The 19,867-nt window shown below is 49.2% G+C and overlaps 6 protein-coding genes across 6 annotated transcripts; 3 read left to right on the forward strand and 3 right to left on the reverse strand.

Annotated features, from left to right (window-relative positions):
- Window positions 1-2,994: 2,994 nt before the first annotated feature.
- HMPREF1120_07056 (uncharacterized protein) lies at window positions 2,995-4,117 on the forward strand (the record flags this gene model as incomplete). Its single annotated transcript, XM_009161270.1, has 2 exons — window positions 2,995-3,211; window positions 3,588-4,117. The coding sequence occupies 2 exons, from the start codon at window positions 2,995-2,997 to the stop codon at window positions 4,115-4,117; spliced, it is 747 nt and encodes a 248-aa protein (XP_009159518.1).
- A 547-nt stretch (window positions 4,118-4,664) lies between these two features.
- HMPREF1120_07057 (uncharacterized protein) lies at window positions 4,665-11,176 on the reverse strand. Its single transcript, XM_009161271.1, has one exon. The coding sequence runs from the start codon at window positions 10,920-10,922 to the stop codon at window positions 4,764-4,766; it is 6,159 nt and encodes a 2,052-aa protein (XP_009159519.1). The 5' UTR covers window positions 10,923-11,176; the 3' UTR covers window positions 4,665-4,763.
- A 310-nt stretch (window positions 11,177-11,486) lies between these two features.
- HMPREF1120_07058 (synaptobrevin like ykt6) lies at window positions 11,487-12,234 on the forward strand (the record flags this gene model as incomplete). The annotated part of the gene is made up of 3 exons (XM_009161272.1): window positions 11,487-11,507; window positions 11,581-11,663; window positions 11,742-12,234. 3 exons carry the CDS (start codon window positions 11,487-11,489, stop codon window positions 12,232-12,234), a joined length of 597 nt encoding a protein of 198 aa, XP_009159520.1.
- Window positions 12,235-13,227: 993 nt separating this feature from the next.
- Window positions 13,228-13,881, reverse strand: HMPREF1120_07059 (GNAT family acetyltransferase; the record flags this gene model as incomplete). Its single annotated transcript, XM_009161273.1, has 1 exon — window positions 13,228-13,881. One exon carries the CDS (start codon window positions 13,879-13,881, stop codon window positions 13,228-13,230), a length of 654 nt encoding a protein of 217 aa, XP_009159521.1.
- Window positions 13,882-14,809: 928 nt separating this feature from the next.
- Window positions 14,810-16,226, reverse strand: HMPREF1120_07060 (uncharacterized protein; the record flags this gene model as incomplete). The annotated part of the gene is made up of 3 exons (XM_009161274.1): window positions 14,810-15,110; window positions 15,160-16,066; window positions 16,115-16,226. 3 exons carry the CDS (start codon window positions 16,224-16,226, stop codon window positions 14,810-14,812), a joined length of 1,320 nt encoding a protein of 439 aa, XP_009159522.1.
- Window positions 16,227-16,546: 320 nt separating this feature from the next.
- On the forward strand, window positions 16,547-16,996 carry HMPREF1120_07061 (methylated-DNA-protein-cysteine methyltransferase like protein; the record flags this gene model as incomplete). The annotated part of the gene is made up of 1 exon (XM_009161275.1): window positions 16,547-16,996. The coding sequence occupies one exon, from the start codon at window positions 16,547-16,549 to the stop codon at window positions 16,994-16,996; it is 450 nt and encodes a 149-aa protein (XP_009159523.1).
- Between the last annotated feature and the right edge of the window lie 2,871 nt (window positions 16,997-19,867).

Genomic DNA, 19,867 nt, shown 5'->3' on the forward strand with positions numbered 1-19,867 from the left:
TAAATCGATTATTAAGACGTTAGATTAGAGTAGTCTATTATCGATATAGCTTTAATTAACGTTAGTAGTCTTTATCTTTCCTATCTAGCGCCTATTTCTCCTTCTATATAAGGATATTTAATTTAATATAGAGAGGTAGTTTAAGTAGCTCTAGTAATAGAATCGGTTTAGGTTAGGAGAGGTTAATATACTACTATAATCCGTTAGTCTATACTTTACTTTTAAAGACTCTATACTAGTTATCCTAGTTATTAAGAGTACTTAGAATAGAAGTAGTTCTAACGAAGATAGTAGACTCACTCTAAGAAGAGCGAGTCGACTCCTTATAGTATACTACTATTATTTCGATTACGGTAGAGAATAATTCTATTAATACTATTAATTAATTCTCGTATTAGAGTATAAGTATTACGAATAAATATATTCGGTTATTAGTCGTTCGTAGGGTAGTTAGTCGTAAATCGAGCTTATAACTATTAGTAGGTGCGCTAAAAAAATATTATATTTACTCTCGCTCTATCTACTTTATAGTATATAGAGCATTTCTATATATACTATAGAAATCGAAGAGAATACCGTATCTTATACGATCTATAGATTATTCTAGAGAGTGTTAAACCTCGTCGTCGACGTCGTTATCGAGCGTTATTTAGGGTCGGTAGCGAGATTTAGGAATTGCAGCTAACGTAAGTGTTCCTTGGCAGTGGGGCATCGGAGCCGACTGTGTACAACACAATCAAATTCAGGCCTGAATCAGTGGCTTGGCCAGGAATCCTAGTCGAGTTCCTTGCCGACCGAGGTTAGCTCGACGGGCGCCGAGTGAGCTAGATCGTGTTAGCGCTCGCTATGAGTTTGGTTCTGATGGAGAGGGGCGCAAGAGGGGTCGAGGGGTTACAATTTTGGACCCAGGCTAACACCCGCTAGGTCGTGCCAGCATCAACACGCATTTAAGCCTTAAGTACTCTATACAATCTGCGGCTTTCAGCATAGTTCATTAGGCCGTCAATAGGGTTGTTTGTTTTGACCCCAACACACCTCTTCCGCGAGTTCATGCCCAGGCTGTATAATCTCACCACTGCCACCAATCTCGAAGCGAGGCCCTACTTGTGAACCTCAACCACACCGGCAAGGCTACCAGGATCCATGGCCTGGCGTGCTTCAGATCTCTTCTAGTTCACTCATGTGGCGCCCAGTTGCATTGCTGGTTGACATGCTTCGAAATCCTCCGACACAACGTCAACTGAACTTTGAGGGTATCGTCATTGACTGCAGGCGGAAAGGGATACAGTATATGCTTATCGCAAAACGATTCTCTCCTTCTTCTGCAGAGTTCACATCCCACATTCATGGAGAGCGATCAAGGAAGAATCGACCATGGGTGATTCATGGTGTTCCCATCGGATTCCAGAACCGATGTTCGGTGTTTCTCACCTTCACAACCCTGTAATCTTATTTATCGACCACTATTCCTGTCGACCTCGGACTTTTCGGGATGGCCGTTAGCCCCTGAAACAAAACGGCCTGCAACCCCCACAAATAGACTTTGAATCCTGCCGGGGTCGCAACGGTCGAATAATGGTGATTGTGATGGACTCGAAGCGAATGTCCATTCCTGAAGTCTGACTGGAGAGCGGCTTGGCCTGATTCGGCTGCACAGGTAAGCCACTTTCCCATGAATAATGATGCAAAGGGGCCAGGTGAGTCTTCGACAGCTTGCTTGTTGATCATGCAGATGCGGCTCCGACAATTTAGATTCCGTTTGGCGCAGCTACGACATGCTTGCTGACAGTCTTATGAATGTCAAGGACGGCCATCGTTGGGAGGGGAGAGACTGTCGAGAGAAGATCAATTTTGAAAGAACAGTAAGATGTCAAGCACATTGCCCGGTCGTTGTCGCGGCCCCTTCTCGGGCGTACGAGCTGCACACTCCCGGGTGAAGTCGAAAATACCGTCGCAAAGTCGATACGGCCAACAACTGGGATGAGTGCCTCTCCAACGCGAAGTCGAAGGCTGTCGGTGGTATTAGGGCGTCAGAAAGGTAGGAAAGCGGTATTTCATCCGGCAGGTACTTGGCTTGCCGAATTTAAATCAACGGTAAGGCAGTCACTGTTGCTATGTATTCTTTTCGTTCTTGTCGTTGAAGGCCTCCCCAGCCTCAGCCTTGTCATGGGTCAACATGCGGAGCCTTACATGGCATCAAATCACCCTTACTCTACTTGGGCGACCCGCTGCCGTCAACACTGTTCAGGCTCTTTTCAGGCTTCTGAATAGGTTCACCACGTTCAAACTTCAACCATTTTTATCTGCGATTATCCGAGACACCGCTCGATTCTACTGAAGCCTCAGTGAACCGGGAGTCTCAGAATGGAATCTCCCTGTTTGTCCAGCCAGAAACAATTGTAAGACTCTCTGGTCAACTTCACCGTGGACGATTCTTGCAGCAACAATGCTATCAACAGGTTTCACTGCAGTGGTTTCAATCAAGTATTATTGATGTTCAATGCTCAATAAGAACACAATCGGAACAGACTATACACTTAGCCGGTCTTCTCCTCATACCTGTCCGTTGATGCGAATCTATCATCTCTTCAAATCAACCTTTCCCTACACTGACATCCTCCTTCTCGCCCCTTCAAACTTGAATCAAATTTCTCTATTCTCATATATCATTTCACGCTCAGCCTCAAGGCGCACCATCGGTGCTCGGTAGGCTCTCTTCTTCTACCTGCTTCCCTACCCAGATCAGCCTCAACCCTTTGGCATTCAAGCTTCACCCAGTCTTTCTCCTACGTTTAGCATCTGCCCTTTTTAATCGATCTCAGCCATTCCAGACTCGTGGTCAAGAGAGAGACTTGAGGTTCACTTCACTCCTTGCCCAGTCTGATTCACTTTCACCGATCTTACCAATCCCGACCCTGGTCCAATCCGACAAAGCAAAACTAGACTCAGTCCAGACACCTCTCTTCCACAACGAGTAGGGGAGGCAAGGTCAGAATGGGTCTCCACTACTGTCTAGAAGGACTCAGATCCTCCTACCTCCGCTTGGCAACCCTAAGAAAAGTCGCCGCGACAAGGGGTGACATGGAATTAGAGAGCATTATCACCGAGCTGTCGATTCGAGCCTCCAACGTCGTGTTTCCTATGGTCTGCCTGCTCGACACGATCTACCGTGGCAGACCGGTTGGGCATGGTTTCATGGTTCATCATCAAAGTGAGTGGTGGTCTACAACACTAACGTATTTTCTGCCCATGTGCGTGTTGGTGTTCTGTCATATTACATCCCTCCAAGGAGATCCCCCTCTCCCTGCAAGATCCATGTCGATAAGTGCATGTGCATCCAGTCGTATCCTCACTGCATTTAAGATACAGGCGTGGTTTGAATTATGCAAGCAACACCCTTAATCGAGCTACATCATACATGATCGACTATCCTCCATCTGCCCGTACCCATCGCCGTACCCACACCCTTATATGTCCTCAGCGTGACTATTTCAGTCTCAGCCTCGAAGATGCCACTTGTTCCCGATCTGACTCTGTTGTTGATGTGAGGATTACTAACCAGGTCGTCCTTCCTCCTTTGTTTCTAGCCAAATCCGAATCTCAACCTCAATCCCAACACTATCCCTATAACCACGACCACGACTCGGATGTCGACACCGATAGCGACTCCTATGACTACGACACTGACCACGATAGCGACTCCTATGACTACGATACTAACCGCCACGACTCCGATTCCAATTCCGATTCCAACCACCAAGCCCACGACGACACCGACACTGACAGTCGCTCCACTGACACCGAGACCGACACTCCCAGCACCGACACCGACACTGATAGCGACAGTGACACAATAACCACCACTCTCTCACCCACAACCATCACCCGCAGAACCAACCCAGATCCACTCCTTCTAGCCTACTTCACCACCCATCTCCTCCCCCCCAGCGGTCTTTTAGCCCATCTCCCCACCGCCACGACCACACCCACCCAACTATTCCACACCTACCGCGCCATCGGATCGACTACTCTTGACAACTTTGAAATTCGTGTCCACCGCGCCGTGGTGGCGCTGGAGATGGAGATTAGAGAGTTGGAAGATATTGTTTGTGGCTGAGACTGTTCTTCGGCTTCAGGTGATCCGTTGTAAGCCTCGCAACTGGACCCTACAATTGGTAAGTGGGAGGAGCGGTGGTCCATGGAGGTTACTGAAGTTGACGCCGCCATGGTCGTATTCAACTCAAGTCTGCGAAATGAAGCGCAGCTAATGGAAAATCAGAGTGGTTATGGTATCGAATGGAATGGCAAGACAATGGCCATCATGAGGGCTGAGGCTAAGACTCAAAGCGACTAATTAGCTGGGACTTGGGGATGGGAGAGTGATGAGACTGTGCGATTGGGAATTTGGGATGGGGCGCGCGTGTTAGTGATGGCTTGAGCCTGAGCATCCCCAGGCAGTCAGGTCCAGCTGTGAGTGTAGGTAATGGAATGGAATCGACTATCCTATTTTATTCTATCAAGCCATTGGCGGTAATATTGGCATTCGCAGTGGAGCTGGACACTCGTCACCGGTGAATGAGTACTAGACAGGCACAATAGCTATCAGAGCTGATTGACTCCGAGACCAAGAATGGAAGAACAGAACAAGCCTAAGGAACAATGAATGGCCTTGGTTATTACATCTGCATTTGCTATAACCGTATCACTCTATCACTCTATCACAGCTAGTCCGACTGTCTTTGTTCCTATCGAAACTTATTCCGCTATCTATTCTCCTGTCCCTTCTTCTTGTGTAGACTCTCATCGACATCAACCTGCACGGTCTCGACTGCATTCGATTTCACCACCACTGGCACTTTGACATTTTCCAATCGCCATTCCATTCCAGGGTACGAGTCGCTCATGACCAAAATGTCCAAGTTGACGATGGGATGTGCCGGTGTGACGCTTCCGCTGCTAGTACTAGCACCAGCAGGAGCTGTTTCGGCCACAGCCTCAACAGGAACCTTCAGCCTGACATTGCTGACCTCCGTAGCTCTGCTCTTCGTACTCCCATCTGCATTCCTCGTCTTTGTAGTCCAATTGGCCCTTTTCAATGCCAGAATATCACCACCACGACCTTTACCTTCCGCAGCAGCAGCAGGAAGAACAACGACAAAGTACCCTTCGGTTTGCGGCTTAGGAAACCTAGGCGCATAAATCCTTGCCTCCGGGTCAAGAAGACGATTCCCTCGTCTCATAGTCACCTGGAGAGAGTCGGTATCTCCACTCGCAGTCAACGTAATATCCGGCAAGGCGTTGACAGCTTTCACAAACTGTGAACGAACGCTGGACGACTTATTGATTCCAAACACATTCATCAGCCCATCTATTGTCTTGGGCCCGTGCCTGCTCGCCAGAACTGCCGTGGTATTGAGATCCTTGGGCACTTTGCCATCAAGACTCGAATCGAAAATTTCCGAAATGCCAGAAAGGATGCTCAGAGGATAATCCTCAGGCCAGCGGGCGGATTTGATACATTGCAGCAATCGGACCATTTGCACGACAGCATCGAACTTGTTGAGTTCGGTCATGACATCAATCCCGGCCTGGATGATACGGATTCCTTGGTCCAACACGGAGATCTGATCTCCCACATAATCGCTGATGGGGAGGTCGACACGAGACATGAATGCTTGAATCAGCAGGAAAGCCTTGACGTGCGGATCCCACATTGGCAGACCATCTAGCAGTCCTGGAGTGTCAAGAGGAAGATTCTTGGCCAGCTCGGCATTGATGAGATCTTCATTGTGGCGCACCGGAAGGTCGTCAAACTCGGTCGCGAGACTGATCCAAGCCAACACTTCTGCAAAGGTCGTGTTGTTCCGGGTTTTGCGGGCCCTGCCCAAAAATGTACGGATGGTCAAATGGCTCAGATAGTAGTACGACATGATCTTGCCAAACGGTGTGCTGTCGACGTCGCCGTTATTGTGCACAAGAACACATTCGCTTTCGGCCAGATCGTCCAGGGACTTGTCGACCAATGAGACCATGTAATCTGCGGCTTGCTGTCTGGCGGAAATTTGACTTTCCTGCTGCTCTTCCGCCGACATTTCTAATCCGTAGTAAGTCGGGTTCTTGTGCAGCCGGCGGAAAAAGAACGTCCAAGTCAAATAGTCCAAAGCGTCTTGTTTCGTCGTGATGACCCCGGCAGAAACTTCGGCGCCCAGATGGTTGTCCAGCACTTTGTGCAGAGTACTCTCGACCGGAAACCCGGTGTGCAAGAAATGCTTGTAGAACGCCTTCTTGGAGTCCTGCGTAAAGATCCGAGCAATCCCAGAGGTATCAAACTGCGGCCGGCCGGCTCTTCCTAGCATCTGGAGTACATCGGTCAAATCCATGTCCTTGTAGCCCTCGATTTTGGCGTCAAAATAGTGTGTGCCCTTGACAACCACGAGATGCGCCGGAAGATTGACTCCCCAGGCCAATGTCGACGTAGCAACCAAGATTTGGATCTTGTTGGCCGCAAACAGTTGTTCGGCCAGCGTTCGATCCGATTCCACCAATCCAGCATGGTGCAGTCCGATCCCGAAACTCAACGCTTCTTTCAGTGCCGAATCTTTCACCGCGGATAGTGTATGCTGCAGATCATCTTCCGAGTCGAAATGCAGGAATCGGCGCGGATCTTCTTCCATCCCGCAGAAATTGATCAAGTCTTTGGCAGTCAAGCGTGTCTGTCTTCGAGACGCCACAAAGACGATGACAGGCTTTTCAGGGCTGTGGTTCTTGATTGCCAAGTATGTCGGTCGATTCATGCTTTGCATGAGAGGACAGAATCCACGTTGCTCGGGAAAGCCGTCGATGTAGATCTCCAGTGGAACTGGTCGTACACTGTGACGGAAGTTGAACAGACCCTGGTTGTTTCCGGGTTTCACTCCCAGCCAGTTGGCCAGGTCTGTTGCATTGGCACATGCGGTGGACATACCAACTAGCCTGATGGAGCCCGTCTCTGCTTGAGTTGCGATATAGTTCATCCGCGAAACAATGATTTCGAGAATCGGTCCACGGTCACCACCGAGGAGATGAATCTCATCGATGATGACGAGCGAAACCTGTCGGACGTAGGATCTGGTTTGCCAGGATCGAGAAATACCATCCCATTTCTCGGGAGTGGTGATGATGATGTCGGCATCCCGGATGGTCCTTGTATCTGGAGTGTTGTCGCCGGTCAATTCAACGAGTTTCAGACCCAGCGGGATAGCCAATCTTCTGCGCCAGTCTTGGACTCTTTCGCGCACCAGGGCCTTCATCGGAGCAATATAGACAACCTTGCTTCCTGGATGTTCTCGGAAGGCCCACCACATGGCTAATTCGGCCGCGACAGTCTTGCCTGAACCGGTGGGCGACCCCAAAAGAACATTGTTGGCTGTGTGATAAAGGGTGTGGAAGATTTGCGTCTGCATGGGATTGAAGAATTGGAAACGTTGTCCGTACAATTCCTCAAGTTGGGGATTTTTCAACGCAGTGATAGGAAGTGGCTGCAAGTCAAGTAGATCTGTGTAAACGCTCTCGGTGTCTGGACGGATAAGATGCTGGAACGAAACAGGATGCACCGTCTCTGCCCCCAACCACCGGTCAGAGATGACCCGGACGTAGATTTGTGATGGTAGAGGGTCGGCCAAAGGAATTGTGAAATTGAGCTCGTGGTTGTCATGCATCTTCTTACGACTGAGGATGAAGAACTCGTGATGATATATCTCCGAAGTATCCGAATTTTCAACCCAGACCCAGTAGGACTCGGATGTACCGTGATGCCGATCGTTCCAGACAAACTCCGGATATAGGTACAGGCGCATTCTGAGCACGTCCCGATTAAGAGGTGCTATTTCGGCTTCGACCGCTATGGTGGGAAAGTTCTCGAGCAACTTGGATATGGTATTGCCCATCTTCTGGTTGTGGACGAGGTTGCCAATCTCGGCCGATTCCATTTCTCGCAGGCTTTCAATGTTGGATGAAGGCGTTTTGTCGTCCAAATTCTTCAGCACCGACATTGGGAGATCGAACTGGTGGAAAGGATGTTGGAAAGGCCAGATTTGCTTCTCAATGGCTTTGCACATGGAGAGTAAGACCTGGCATTGGTAGCCCCAACCACGGTTCAACGCAATCATAAACAATGCTCGACAAATTCGAGCAGCATTTTGAGCGACATATGCCAGGTCCGAAGCCAAGGCAAAATCTTCCAGCTTTGCTCTCGAAATGTGCGACTGAAGGAGAATGTTGGTTTTGGCATGGTTTTCGATAACTCTCTGTTCCTTCTCGTCCTCTGAACTCTTGGGAGCAGCCCTTCTCTCCTCAACCTCACATGCAACAGCTTCCTGACGCAGTCGATGTAGCTCTTGAGCTTCGTTCTCTCGAGCCTGGATATTGTCAAACTCGCCGCTCATGCTGATCATCTTCAATACATCCGCCTCGCTGGAATTCGGGCGCATCATGGCATTGAAGATCTCAATACTGGTATGAAGGACATAAAATTGGCTGGCGATCCGGCCGACATCTTTCGCTCGAAGTTCGTCAGTCCGTTCGTTGAAGATGATCATTTGATTTCGATGCAGTGTTCTTGCAGCCTCGATGATCAGTTTCCGGCGACGCTGGAACAGCTGAGGGTCGTCCTGGTATTCGTTCCAGTCAATACCGTAGGCTTCCGGCTTCTGTCGCATGCGAACAAACAAATATGAGTAGCCGAGCCATGTAACACCTTCTTGCACTGATGTCACTGTGCCCAGACTGATCTCAGCATTGAGGTTGTCCACCAGTTTCTGAGAGAATCTTGACTCTATCGGCCGTTGCTGGGTCACAGCGGACAGGTAATGCTGCAGCTTGTCCTGAGTAGTACATATGTAGCCGATACCACTGTCCTGGAACTGAGGACGACCGGCTCGACCAAAGATTTGTAGGACATCCAGAATTCCCAGATCCACAAACTTGCCAGCTTCGGCACTGTAAAGTTGGGTTCCTTTGATGATCACGGCGGCGGCGGGAAGGTTGACACCCCACGCCAGTGTAGCAGTACAGCACAGGACTTTGATAGCACCATCAGAGAATATCCTCTCCACAAAGTTACGGTCTGTACGAGCCATGCCGGCATTGTGGCAACCAAATCCCTTCGGCACAATATCACGAAGTTCGCGACCACGTGTCGTCTTCAAATCGGCCATAGCTCTTGTATAAGCAGGACTGTCCGGGCTCGGGGCGAATAGCTCTGCGCAGCCATCCTCGACCGCCATGCTGTAAAGTGTCCGAGCAGCCAAGACAGTGTCTTTCCTCGAATGAACAAAGACCATCACCTGCTTGTCCTCCTGTAAGAGCTCCTTGATCTTTTCAAAGGTCACGTAATCAAGATTCTCTCTCTGCATCTTGCTTCCAACCTTGCCTTTGACGCCGATGAAATGTTGTTCTAGTGGAACGGGTCGGAAGGAGGCGTCGAAGTAGAACAGACCGGCATTGAGATTGACCTTGAGAAACTTTGCAACATCAACATAGTTGGGTAGAGTGGCGGACAGCCCGACTATTCTGATTAGTGACTGCGTACTTTCGACCTGGCGTTCGGTCCTGGCCACTAGGGATTCAATGACGGCGCCACGATCGTCGTGGAGCATATGAACTTCATCAATGATGAGGAGCCGGACTTTTTGTACCAGTTCAGTATCACCCGTACTCTTTCGAGTCACGACGTCCCATTTCTCAGGGGTAGTAACAATGATCTGGGTGGCGGCAATCTCCCTTTTGGTGAGTTGCATGTCGCCGGTCAACTCTCGCACTTGAATGCCCAACCACGCCAATCGCTTGCCCAATTTCTCCGTCACCTCGGCCGCAAGAGCCTTCATTGGGGCAACATAAACAATTTTGAAGTCATCGGCCATGACAACGAAGTCGGTGGCATCAGGCTCTTCGATTGGATTTGGAACCACATTCTTGGATATTGTCTGTAAAATGGTGAGCATGGCAGCATCTGTCTTACCAGCACCAGTGGGAGCACAGATTAACATGTTCTCGGAGGTTGTGTATGCAACCGGATACAGTAAGCTTTGCATGCGGTTCAGACTCTTGTAACCTTTGAATGTGCGTTGACAAAGCCCATCCATTTCGGCAATATTGACCAGCTTCTGACCCGCAGCAAGCGAGCCAACCTTGGAGGCCGGAATGGTGAATTCCTCGTATTTGGGATAGTCCTTTCTGGAACTGCCGACGGGCAGGGCGTACCGCTTTCCAGAAATATCAAGCATGTTTCCGGATCCGGCAGTATCAGACTTGTAGACATGGGGGTACCTGCGTTCACTACGGTCGTAGGCTGGAGCGAGAGAAGCATGTTTATGTTCATAGTCTTGCCGGCTCAAGGCAGCTTCGCGTTCTTGTCGAGTCTCAAGTTGTGCGAAAAGCCCATCTGTTTGACGACTAGTAGCAGTTGAAGCAGCCAAAATCTCCCTACGATGGGTGATGAGCTCGATGACCAAATCGAGGGCATCATATCCAACAATATCCGCAAGAGACATTTGCAATTCATCATCAGAACTGTCTGAAGCAAGTAGAGCAATGATCTGCTCTTCCAACTCGGAGGCATTTAGGCCAGATCTTGCCTGGGCGAAGGCAGCACATTTTCCATGTAGCCAGGCTCGGTTGAAGACTCCATCGACCACCTCTGGAGCCTTGTACCCATTTGTGGGCTCTTCGAAGGCATCGCTTGGAGGGCTTTCATCGAGTGCATCGTCGACGTCCCAGATGTCATCGTCGAGGTCTTCACTCAATTCTTCATCCAGATCGATATCGGAACCATACATTTGCGAAGCGTCGTTCAATGGTGGCAGTCTCAGCTCGGCAATGGCCTGTCTCATGGCGGCCATCTGAGACAACCATTGTGCTTCTGATTGAAAGGCTGATTGTGACATGATTGCCTCGAGTCAGGGCAAAGCCTGGAAATCAAAATCTGGCGTTACGTCTGGCAGAGCGAAGGAAAAGATCCGACGTGAATTGGGAGTGGTGAAAACTCGATGGATGACTCGCACGATGCCGACCTGACCAAATCAAGAAATATATGCTGCCGCGGAGATGATAGCAAGACCTGAAACCCGTCGGATCAAGCAGGAAACCCTCGTCCTCTGGCAACAACGAAATTTGTCTCTTTTTCCTGTAGAAAAGAATGACTGGTACTTGTAGTTCTAGTGTCTGTGAGAGGCGACGACTCCAACTCCGACTCCGAGTCGCCATGTGACGCGATGTTTCGAGCCTCGCTGACACTTGTCTGGAGGCACCGCACCGCATTCACTTTACTGCTTCACTTCTCCCTTTCTAGTACAGTACTATACTACATTGTCGCCTGCTGATTCCAACAGATCTCTTGAGAATATTGGCCACAGTCTCCTTGAAATTCCCGATCCTGCCGACTGAATTTATTGCACCCAACACCCCCCGCCCCTTCGCCTGCCGATATCCCCTTGAACCACACCGCCGCCATGAAGATCTACTATATCGGAGTAAGGCAACGGCATCCCTACACTCTTCAGTGCCGATCGTATACAAGCATGCACTGACACGAAGCCTGACCAGATCCTTCGAAATGACCCGGTTCCCGCCACCGAGTTGGCCGTTGAACGCGACCTATCGTCCTTCTCCCGCTTCACTCGAGACAGGTGTGTTTACCTTACGTTCTAGCGCATGTCACAACCAGCCAGACCTCTTGAAGATCTAACAAGTTTTTATATGCTCAGTTACGGCGAGTTCATGACCATGTTCGCAAAGACAGTGGCGGAACGCACCAAACCGGGCGTGCGCCAGGACATTGAAGAGAAATCATATACCTTCCACGCCTACGGCTCGAGTCAGGGTGTGGCAGGCATCATCATCAGCGACGCCGAATACCCAGCCCTAGTGGCACACCAAGTGCTTTCCAAGATCGTTGACGAGTTCACTTCACAAAACCCGCGGTCCAGCTACGCCAGCCCCAGCGTCACGAGTCGACCGTTCCCCCAGCTCAAGGAGTACTTGGTCAAATACCAGGACCCGCATCAGGCAGACAGCATCATGAAGGTCCAGCGTGAACTGGACGAGACCAAAATTGTGTTGCACAAGACCATTGAGAGTGTTCTAGAGCGTGGCGAGAAGATTGATAGTCTGGTAGCCAAGAGCGACGGACTGAGCGCGCAGAGCAAGATGTTCTATCAACAAGCCAAGAAGCAGAATTCTTGTTGTGTGGTTATGTAAAGGAAAGTCGCTGCTGGGCTCGTGTTTTGGTTTTGTGAGCGATACAATGGTCCAAATGGCCTCAGGATGCTATGTCACTGGTCACGGTGCTGCCCGTCTCCTCTGTTTGTGGTTATGCATTACTCTTGATTGCGAATCAGACCTCAAATGCATTGAACATGTCGCTGCTTGGGTCGGTCGGACCTCGAGGCCAGAACCACGGTCTCAACTCCGAATCAGCGATATGATCAGCTCGGTTGGTCGATGGGCAACGATAACTATCGCAGCGGGCATCGGATGTGTCTGGGTCATTGCCACACAATATCTGAGGATGACTACCTTTATTGGGCTCGACTCAGATGTCTAAGGAGCAGCAATAAGAGCGGGCGTTCGGCGTCCAGTCAGTTATTGAGGCAGTCAAAGCAATTGCTATCATGTCAACGTTATGAGCTCTCAGGTCCGGCGTGTTTGGGGTGTCAACATCCCAGACTCAAGTCGCTCTTGTGCCGCCTCCCATTTGATGATTGCTATATCTTTTCCATCTTGGTTCTCCTTGTCCCCTTGGTGTTCATGCCCCGGAATTCCGGATTCTTCAGTCTCAGCAGTTTTGCATCAGGAGAACAGTCTTGACTGTGGACTTCGGCTTCCTCTCAATCTTCTCCTGATCATTGTATTTCTTTCCTGAGTCTTCTCTTTTATCCTCGTTGTTCATCTCGCCCTTTTCGTTCCTCAACATTTGTCCATCTCTCGACTGCTGACCGGCATGTCCGCAAATCAAAACCACATCTTTCAGCAGCAAACGCGGCACCTCCAAGCGACTGAAGTACAACCTATATGTATTCAGTAGTACAAATCAATAAGAGTCCCTCGTCTTCTCTGTTTCAATGTCTCGTTTCTTTCTTTATCCTTAACAGGAAGACGTGTCTACCTACTACCTACCTACCAGTTGAGGTACTGTACCGTATCTACCAGGTACTTCACATCAGTACCTAACCTTTCAATCCCCATAATCAATCATTCCTTCTTTCCACCAGCAAGTTTCACCAGCCTCTCCCCATCAACCCTCATCCCGACCCACTCATCCAACATTTTCGCCCCAACCTTCTCCGACTCATAAAACTCAATACTGGGGCGATTCCACTTCAAAACACTCCAATCCAATCTTTTGCAATTGAGTCTCAAACACTCTCTCGCCAACGCCTGCAACAGCGCCACCCCGAACCCTTTTCCTCGGTGTGACGGGCGCACGAACAGGTCTTCCAGGTATATTCCTGGCGCGGCCGTCCAGGTGCTGTAGTTGTGGAAGTAGAGGGCCATACCGGCGACGGAGGGACCGGAGGTGGTGCTTGCACCACCGATGGTACCGGAGTTGTTGACATCGCTGTCGGTGGTATTGTTGTTGTGTCCGGTGTCACCGTCACCTCCGGTGCCGGTACCACCATTGTTGTTGTCCAAAATCAACAAGGTCTTCGCATACCCCTCCGTAAACTCGCCCTCTTTCGAGGGATCAACAAACGACAACGTCTCCAACAACGACTGCTCCGTGGCATGAACTTGGTCCAGTGCTTTTTCGTAGTCTGCTAGTTCGCGGATGAGACTTAGGATGACTGGGACGTCGGATTGGCGGGCGTGCCGGATGGTGTAGGTTTTGGTTTTGGTTTCTGCCATGATACCGAGTACCTGGGTACGGAGAGGAGCGAAGTGGTGAAGTGGGTATTATACAGAGTACTTGAGTTGGTACGGACTGGAGAGAAGTGAAGTGAGGTACTGCTAGTACTAGAGGTACTTTTGGTGATTTGTGGTATGTCCTGTAGTAGTTGTAGTTGTAGTCCTTCCACTCAGTGAAAGTTGGTCACAGGTTGATTGATTCTTTCTGCTGCGATGTTGACTTTGCTTTAGCTCCTGAGAATGAATCGGCTGCCCAGGGGATTTCGAGATTCTGCGATCCTTTGAGATCTTGAGGACCAGTACTTATACTGGCCCAGAGGTTGGTGGGGAGAGAATTCAATCAGAGAGGATCACTGCTGTCTCTCTGTTCTGTGGAGATCAAGGATAGTCAGAATGAAAATTCAGGACCCAAGGTGGCTCGGAGGAGGAAATGATACATGTAGTCACGGTTCGTACTTTACCTACACGAGACCGAAAACCTGCCAGTGGTATATAATAAGACCTGGCATGTAGTCATGAACCTTTGCCAGTGAAGGGCGTGAAGTGGAGCCTGAGGCGGCACGAGTGCCACTTTTGGCTATTTCCTTACCGTAGAGACCGGGCCGATTGACTGGCAAAGAGACTCGACAGCTACTAGTACTGTAAACTTAGGACAACGTAAAGTGAACAGAGACATATATCAAACCGCGCTGCTACCTCATCATATTGACGGTAGTTAGCTACCAGTATCTCCCAGTATTTGTGGGTACCCTGACCTCCGGCCACGGCATGCAAGTTGAACCATGCAAGACTCGAAACAACCCAAATCAGTGCACCTTGCTTTCCTCTGTCCAATACATATCAACAGAGTCGAGTTTAATCTGGTCGTGTGCCAACCTCGCCGTGCGCCTAGTCCAAGCTAACTCCATTCATGAAATCGTAACATACATCATGCCAAAATTTTCTTTTCAGGACTGCGACTTCGCGCTCGATGTTCTTTGCTGGGACTCCGCTGATATTCTAATTGCTGCTGATGGTTGCCAAACCCTTGGTCGGGTTGCCAGCCCACATAACCCTGGTGGAACGGTGTCCCCGGAGGCAAGCCATATTGACCCACTGGGCCGTTGGGGTATGAACCGGAAGGTGGTCGATACATGCTTGCATTGTGCTGCTCTTGTTGTCTTCGATAGAGTGTAAATGTGAAGTTGTTGACAAGCAATCCAACAACAACCAGAGTGATGGTGAAGATCCTGCAACAGAATTAGTCCTTGTACACGTCGGTAATATCAGAGCACTTACATTGTTTTCAAGCTGATAGGCTCCACGAAACTGTTGAAAATCTCGGCAAAGGTATGTGCACTTAGTCTGGCTCGTTTGACCGCATTCGGATCGCGGTTCATACATAACTCCCAATTGCTGCAAATGACTTCGAGCGCTGGCAATCTGGTGTCCGCGCCACATCGATTTTCCACATAATTCTTCGAACATATCGCCATCTCGGCCAGCACTTCAGCCATAGCATCGTCACTGGCACGGTCCACATCTGCTCTTATAGTGGAATAGAATGACCAAAACATGTACAGACAACCACCTAGAATGGCGGCGTTGAAGAAGACCTGGAGGTATTTTGCGATGATCGAGGGGGCGTCAGGATATGTGTGGATGAACGTGAACAAGCCGGCAATCCAACCCACTTCTTCGACCTTTGGTGTTTTCTTTTTCGATGGACTGGGAGGAACGTCATCCTCACTATCGTCGGTTTGCTCCACGTCAAGTTTGCCAAGAAGCAACTGTTTGTCGAACTTTTGGGCCCGTCGTCTTTTCCTGTGTATCCGTCTGGCAATGGGATCGCCGTGGGGTTTCCGAATTTCCCCTCTTCCTGGGCTAGGAGCCCATCTGCCGTAGAGTCCAAACAACGAGCTGCGTCTCGGTTCTGGTTTGCGAGAACCGCTTTTGAATTCTATCGGGAGAGGCTTGGCCTCGGGTGTATCGTCATTGTCTGTCTGATCAAGCGGAGATGAGTTCTCAGGACCCGAGGAAAAGTCGATATCGAACGGCTTGCGAGGAGTGGTAAATGAGGGCGCGCGGAACGGAGATGCTGGAGACGGTGAGGCGGGAAGATTGGAAAAGAGGGACGGTGGATTGTTCAGATCGCGCGAGGCGGCGCTGGGAGTTTTCCTGGGAGAATCAAACTCGCTGTGAGTTCCTACTGAAGTTAGAATCGAGCGCATTGCAGTGAGAATAGTATACATACTCTTCTTGGCTTGGGCATCCATGATGTGCTTATGAAAGGGAGAGCTGGGATCGACGGGACCATGCCCTTGCCATTCAAAGTCCATGGGGCTTTCTGTACCGCGGAATGCCATGTTGCGGAAAGATCAAGTGCGCGTAAAGTAAACACAGAAATATGATTTACGGTACATCCCTGCCTTTGCTGGTGAAGATGGAGGGCTCCCGACGGTCACTGCAGATGGAGGCGGCCAAGCAAAAATACTAGCAACGTAAACAATGCACTTTTGACGCCGCCGGGGTCCATGCACCCACTGCCACTGCAACAGCCTGCGGCTACTGTTTAGTGCGCCTACTACCGAGTGCCCCAGATTTTGGATTTCTATCTAGATCTGGGTCTGGATTCCTTCAGTAGGTGCACGTCTTGAGCTCATTCCTTCGCTTCAAAACCCCCTACATGCCTCGAGAGCAGTCGGAAGAGGCGCAATGGTGGTATCATACAGTCTACTCTGCGGTTCAGAAGATCCCTTATGGTAAATGTACCAGTTACGGCCACCTCGCTCTCCTGGTGGGGTTTCCACGTCGAGCCCGTCAAGTGGGAGTCTGTCTCAAGCATTTGCCTGCCTATGACCCTAACGATCCCGAGAAGTTCTTCTTCCACGATGAAAACGTTCCATGGCAGCGGGTGGTCAATTCAAAAGGCGGGATTAGTCCTCGTGGGGATGATGGAGCCGCAGCGAACCGACAAGCAGAGAAATTACGAGAAGAAGGAGTAGAAGTGAATGATGCTAGAGGGATTGAGGAGATGACGGTGGATTTTGGAAGGTTTGGGTGGTTCCCACAGAGGCTTCCTGGAGAAGAGAGTGAGGATGACGACGAACAAAATGATGGATCAGTCGAGAGCTGAACAGGGTGTTGGCACAGACATCAGCTCTGACTTTTCCGCAGAGGTTGTTCTACCCGCTCAGCTCACGGCTATCAAGTCAGCCACAGGCACAATTCTAAGGGCTGGAGACGCTATGACTCTGCGGTGATACAGGGGACTGTCTACCTAAGTGTGACTGCTCCTCAATGAGCGGAGGCGTACAGACGCATGAGACATACTGGTGCCTTGCAGCAGACAACCTGAGTTCCAGCTGGTGTACCTACCTCCCTAGGTATGGTTTGGTCTGTGAATCTCCGCCTTTGAGTCATAACCGTACCATGACTCGAAGACCGGAGTGAGGATAGGCACACAGCGGCGGATGTCGAGATGCGGCTACAGCTGTTGCACACTGGCATTAGGATCAGGCCGCTGTGCTTCAAGTCGGGGATGGCATTTCACGCGCCGCTGACTAGACTCTGGGCCACTTTCGAAGAGCAGCTGGAAATTCTATAAACCTACGAGGCAAGTAGACAGGAAACCTAGGTACCTAGGTACCTAGGTACCTAGCTAGAAAGACTGAATATCCCACAAGGTACTGTGTAGGTATGTGTACAGCCTGAGGTACTGGGCCAGTGGTACCTACCTACAGAAACGTGTTCCAAAACGGCCGAACGCGGCGGCTCGCATTACAAAGCGCAGCGCAGCCAACAACAAGTAGAAATGAGCTCATGTTCCTTTGGATCTCTCGCAATAATACGTTGTACACTGCAAGGTACATGTACCTCTAATACTACTAGATACTAGGTAGTATGAGTATGAGGAGCAGCGATGTAGCCGTACACTGGCACTGGATGCTATGCTGTGCCATTCATCGTGGTGTATGTCATGTTTGATTACCTAACCGTGCACTCCGTCAGCACTCGTCGGTTGTTCTCCCCACCGAGTGCACCACAGCGATACGATCGTCCATAGCGATACGATCGTATATCTATAAATTCTCTATACTCTTTATTCAACGCGTATATACACCACTAATAATATCTACTAACGCTCAATTAATAGAGGAGAAGGTCCTTAACGCCTACGACGCGTATAATCGCGGCGATTATCCTAATATAAAGGCCGCCGCCGACGTATTCGCCGCCCTCGTTTAATGCGTACGTAGACGACTACGAGGTATACTAGGCGCCAGTATAAGAGGAGAATATAATAAGAGGCTCTCTAACGAGTAGGAGAGGGCTCTCTATACGCTTATAAAGCGCTACGACGAACTCGGCCTATCCCTAAGACCTCCGATAATTACTTAAATGGCAAACCGGATACTATAACTCGCGCAGGACGCGTACGATAACGACGATAGTTAATCCCGTATATCTTACGAATAGACGCGGCGCTTTCTTAATAGATATTCTAAGTTTATAGTTAAGAAGCGAAAGCCTATTAATATTTATCGATAGTCTATAGAAACCGAGTACTATACCTTAATCGTCGAGTACTTTTATTACTTCTAGACTATTAAAGAGTAATACGCTATTATTAACGACGATATATAGAATATAGACGAGATAGGCTTCTCTATTAGCGTTAGTAGAGCGCACTACGTTATTACTTAGCGTTAAAATAAGAATAAGCGTCTATACCTTCCTAATCCCGAAAATTAAGAGTATTATACGCTAATTAAGTTTATTAACGCCGTCGACGACTTTATCGATCTATTCGTTATTCTTAAAGGCGATATAATTAGCGAGCGCTCTATAACCCTAAGCCTACCTAACGAATACGCGTTAGTCTCCTCTAAGTCGAGTTACTTAAACGACGCTATACTACTTAAGTAGATATATTATTTTAATAGGAGAATAAAAGAGCGTATAAAAGGGTACTATAGGATATTAATAAGCGACGGCTTTAACTCTTATATCGAGTATAGCTTTATTAAATACTACTAGAATAAGAGAATTATACTCTTTTATCTATCGCCGTACTCGACGTATCTTCTATAACCTCTCGACGTCGTAGTATTTTAATCGTTAAAGTACTATTACGCGGAGTTAATAGATAGCGCTATACGATACGGAGATCTTACGTTTTAGTATTATAAGTTCTTAGAGAGTCTTTACTCGATTCGTACGAAGACGCTTTACTCGTTAACGATTCGCTTATTATTTAAGAAGATAGGATTAGTACCGTTTAATCCGAAGTAAGTACTCGATAGTCTTACTATCGAGAATAACTCTAACGAGAGCGACGACGACGACGACGACGACGACGACGGTCTCTAATACGTTAATAGTACGCCGCGGAAGAGCATAAATCAGCTTAATACGTACGCCGATATAATATCGGAGAACGTACGACTTAGACATAGGTATACTAACAGTTACGCTATTTAGTAAGTTTCGCCGCGCCGTAATTAAGCGTATATATATTAGGTAGGAGGCGCTCTACTAACTCGGCGAGACTAAGGCTGCTAAACGTGCGCGTACGTTACGAGAGAATCGACGACGTCGACGTATCGATACCTCCTTAATTAGCGTTATATACGTCGAGACGGCACGTTAACGCCTTCAGGCTCGTAACGACGCCGAAACGTTAGACTATTATAAGAGGCGTAAACTAGCGAAGAGACTACAAAAGCGACTCGTCGATATCGCTCTCGATATAGCGTAAGAGGTAGAGCGCCGACGACGTATACTAGAGATAGCTTAACGACGTTAAGATATACTTAATAGGCTCGATATTGTCACAGTTCTCCGCCTGTGCCGCACACACGTGACATGGAGCAGGCCTACCACGTGACTAGCACGTGCCTATGCTGCTGACTCAGCACGGAAGTCTTGGCACCGAGAGGGCTTGGCGCGCCTCGGTCTGTGTCTACCTCGCGCACCCGCGCAACTCTCCTTCATAGTCTTCCGT

This window comes from Exophiala dermatitidis, assembly GCF_000230625.1.
Source record: "Exophiala dermatitidis NIH/UT8656 unplaced genomic scaffold supercont1.6, whole genome shotgun sequence".
NCBI lineage: Eukaryota > Fungi > Ascomycota > Eurotiomycetes > Chaetothyriales > Herpotrichiellaceae > Exophiala > Exophiala dermatitidis.

What these genes read in the sequence shown, in the direction of transcription:
- HMPREF1120_07057 (XM_009161271.1), bottom strand. Translation starts at nt 10,922, where the DNA reads ATGTCACAATCAGCCTTTCAATCAGAAGCACAATGGTTGTCTCAGATG.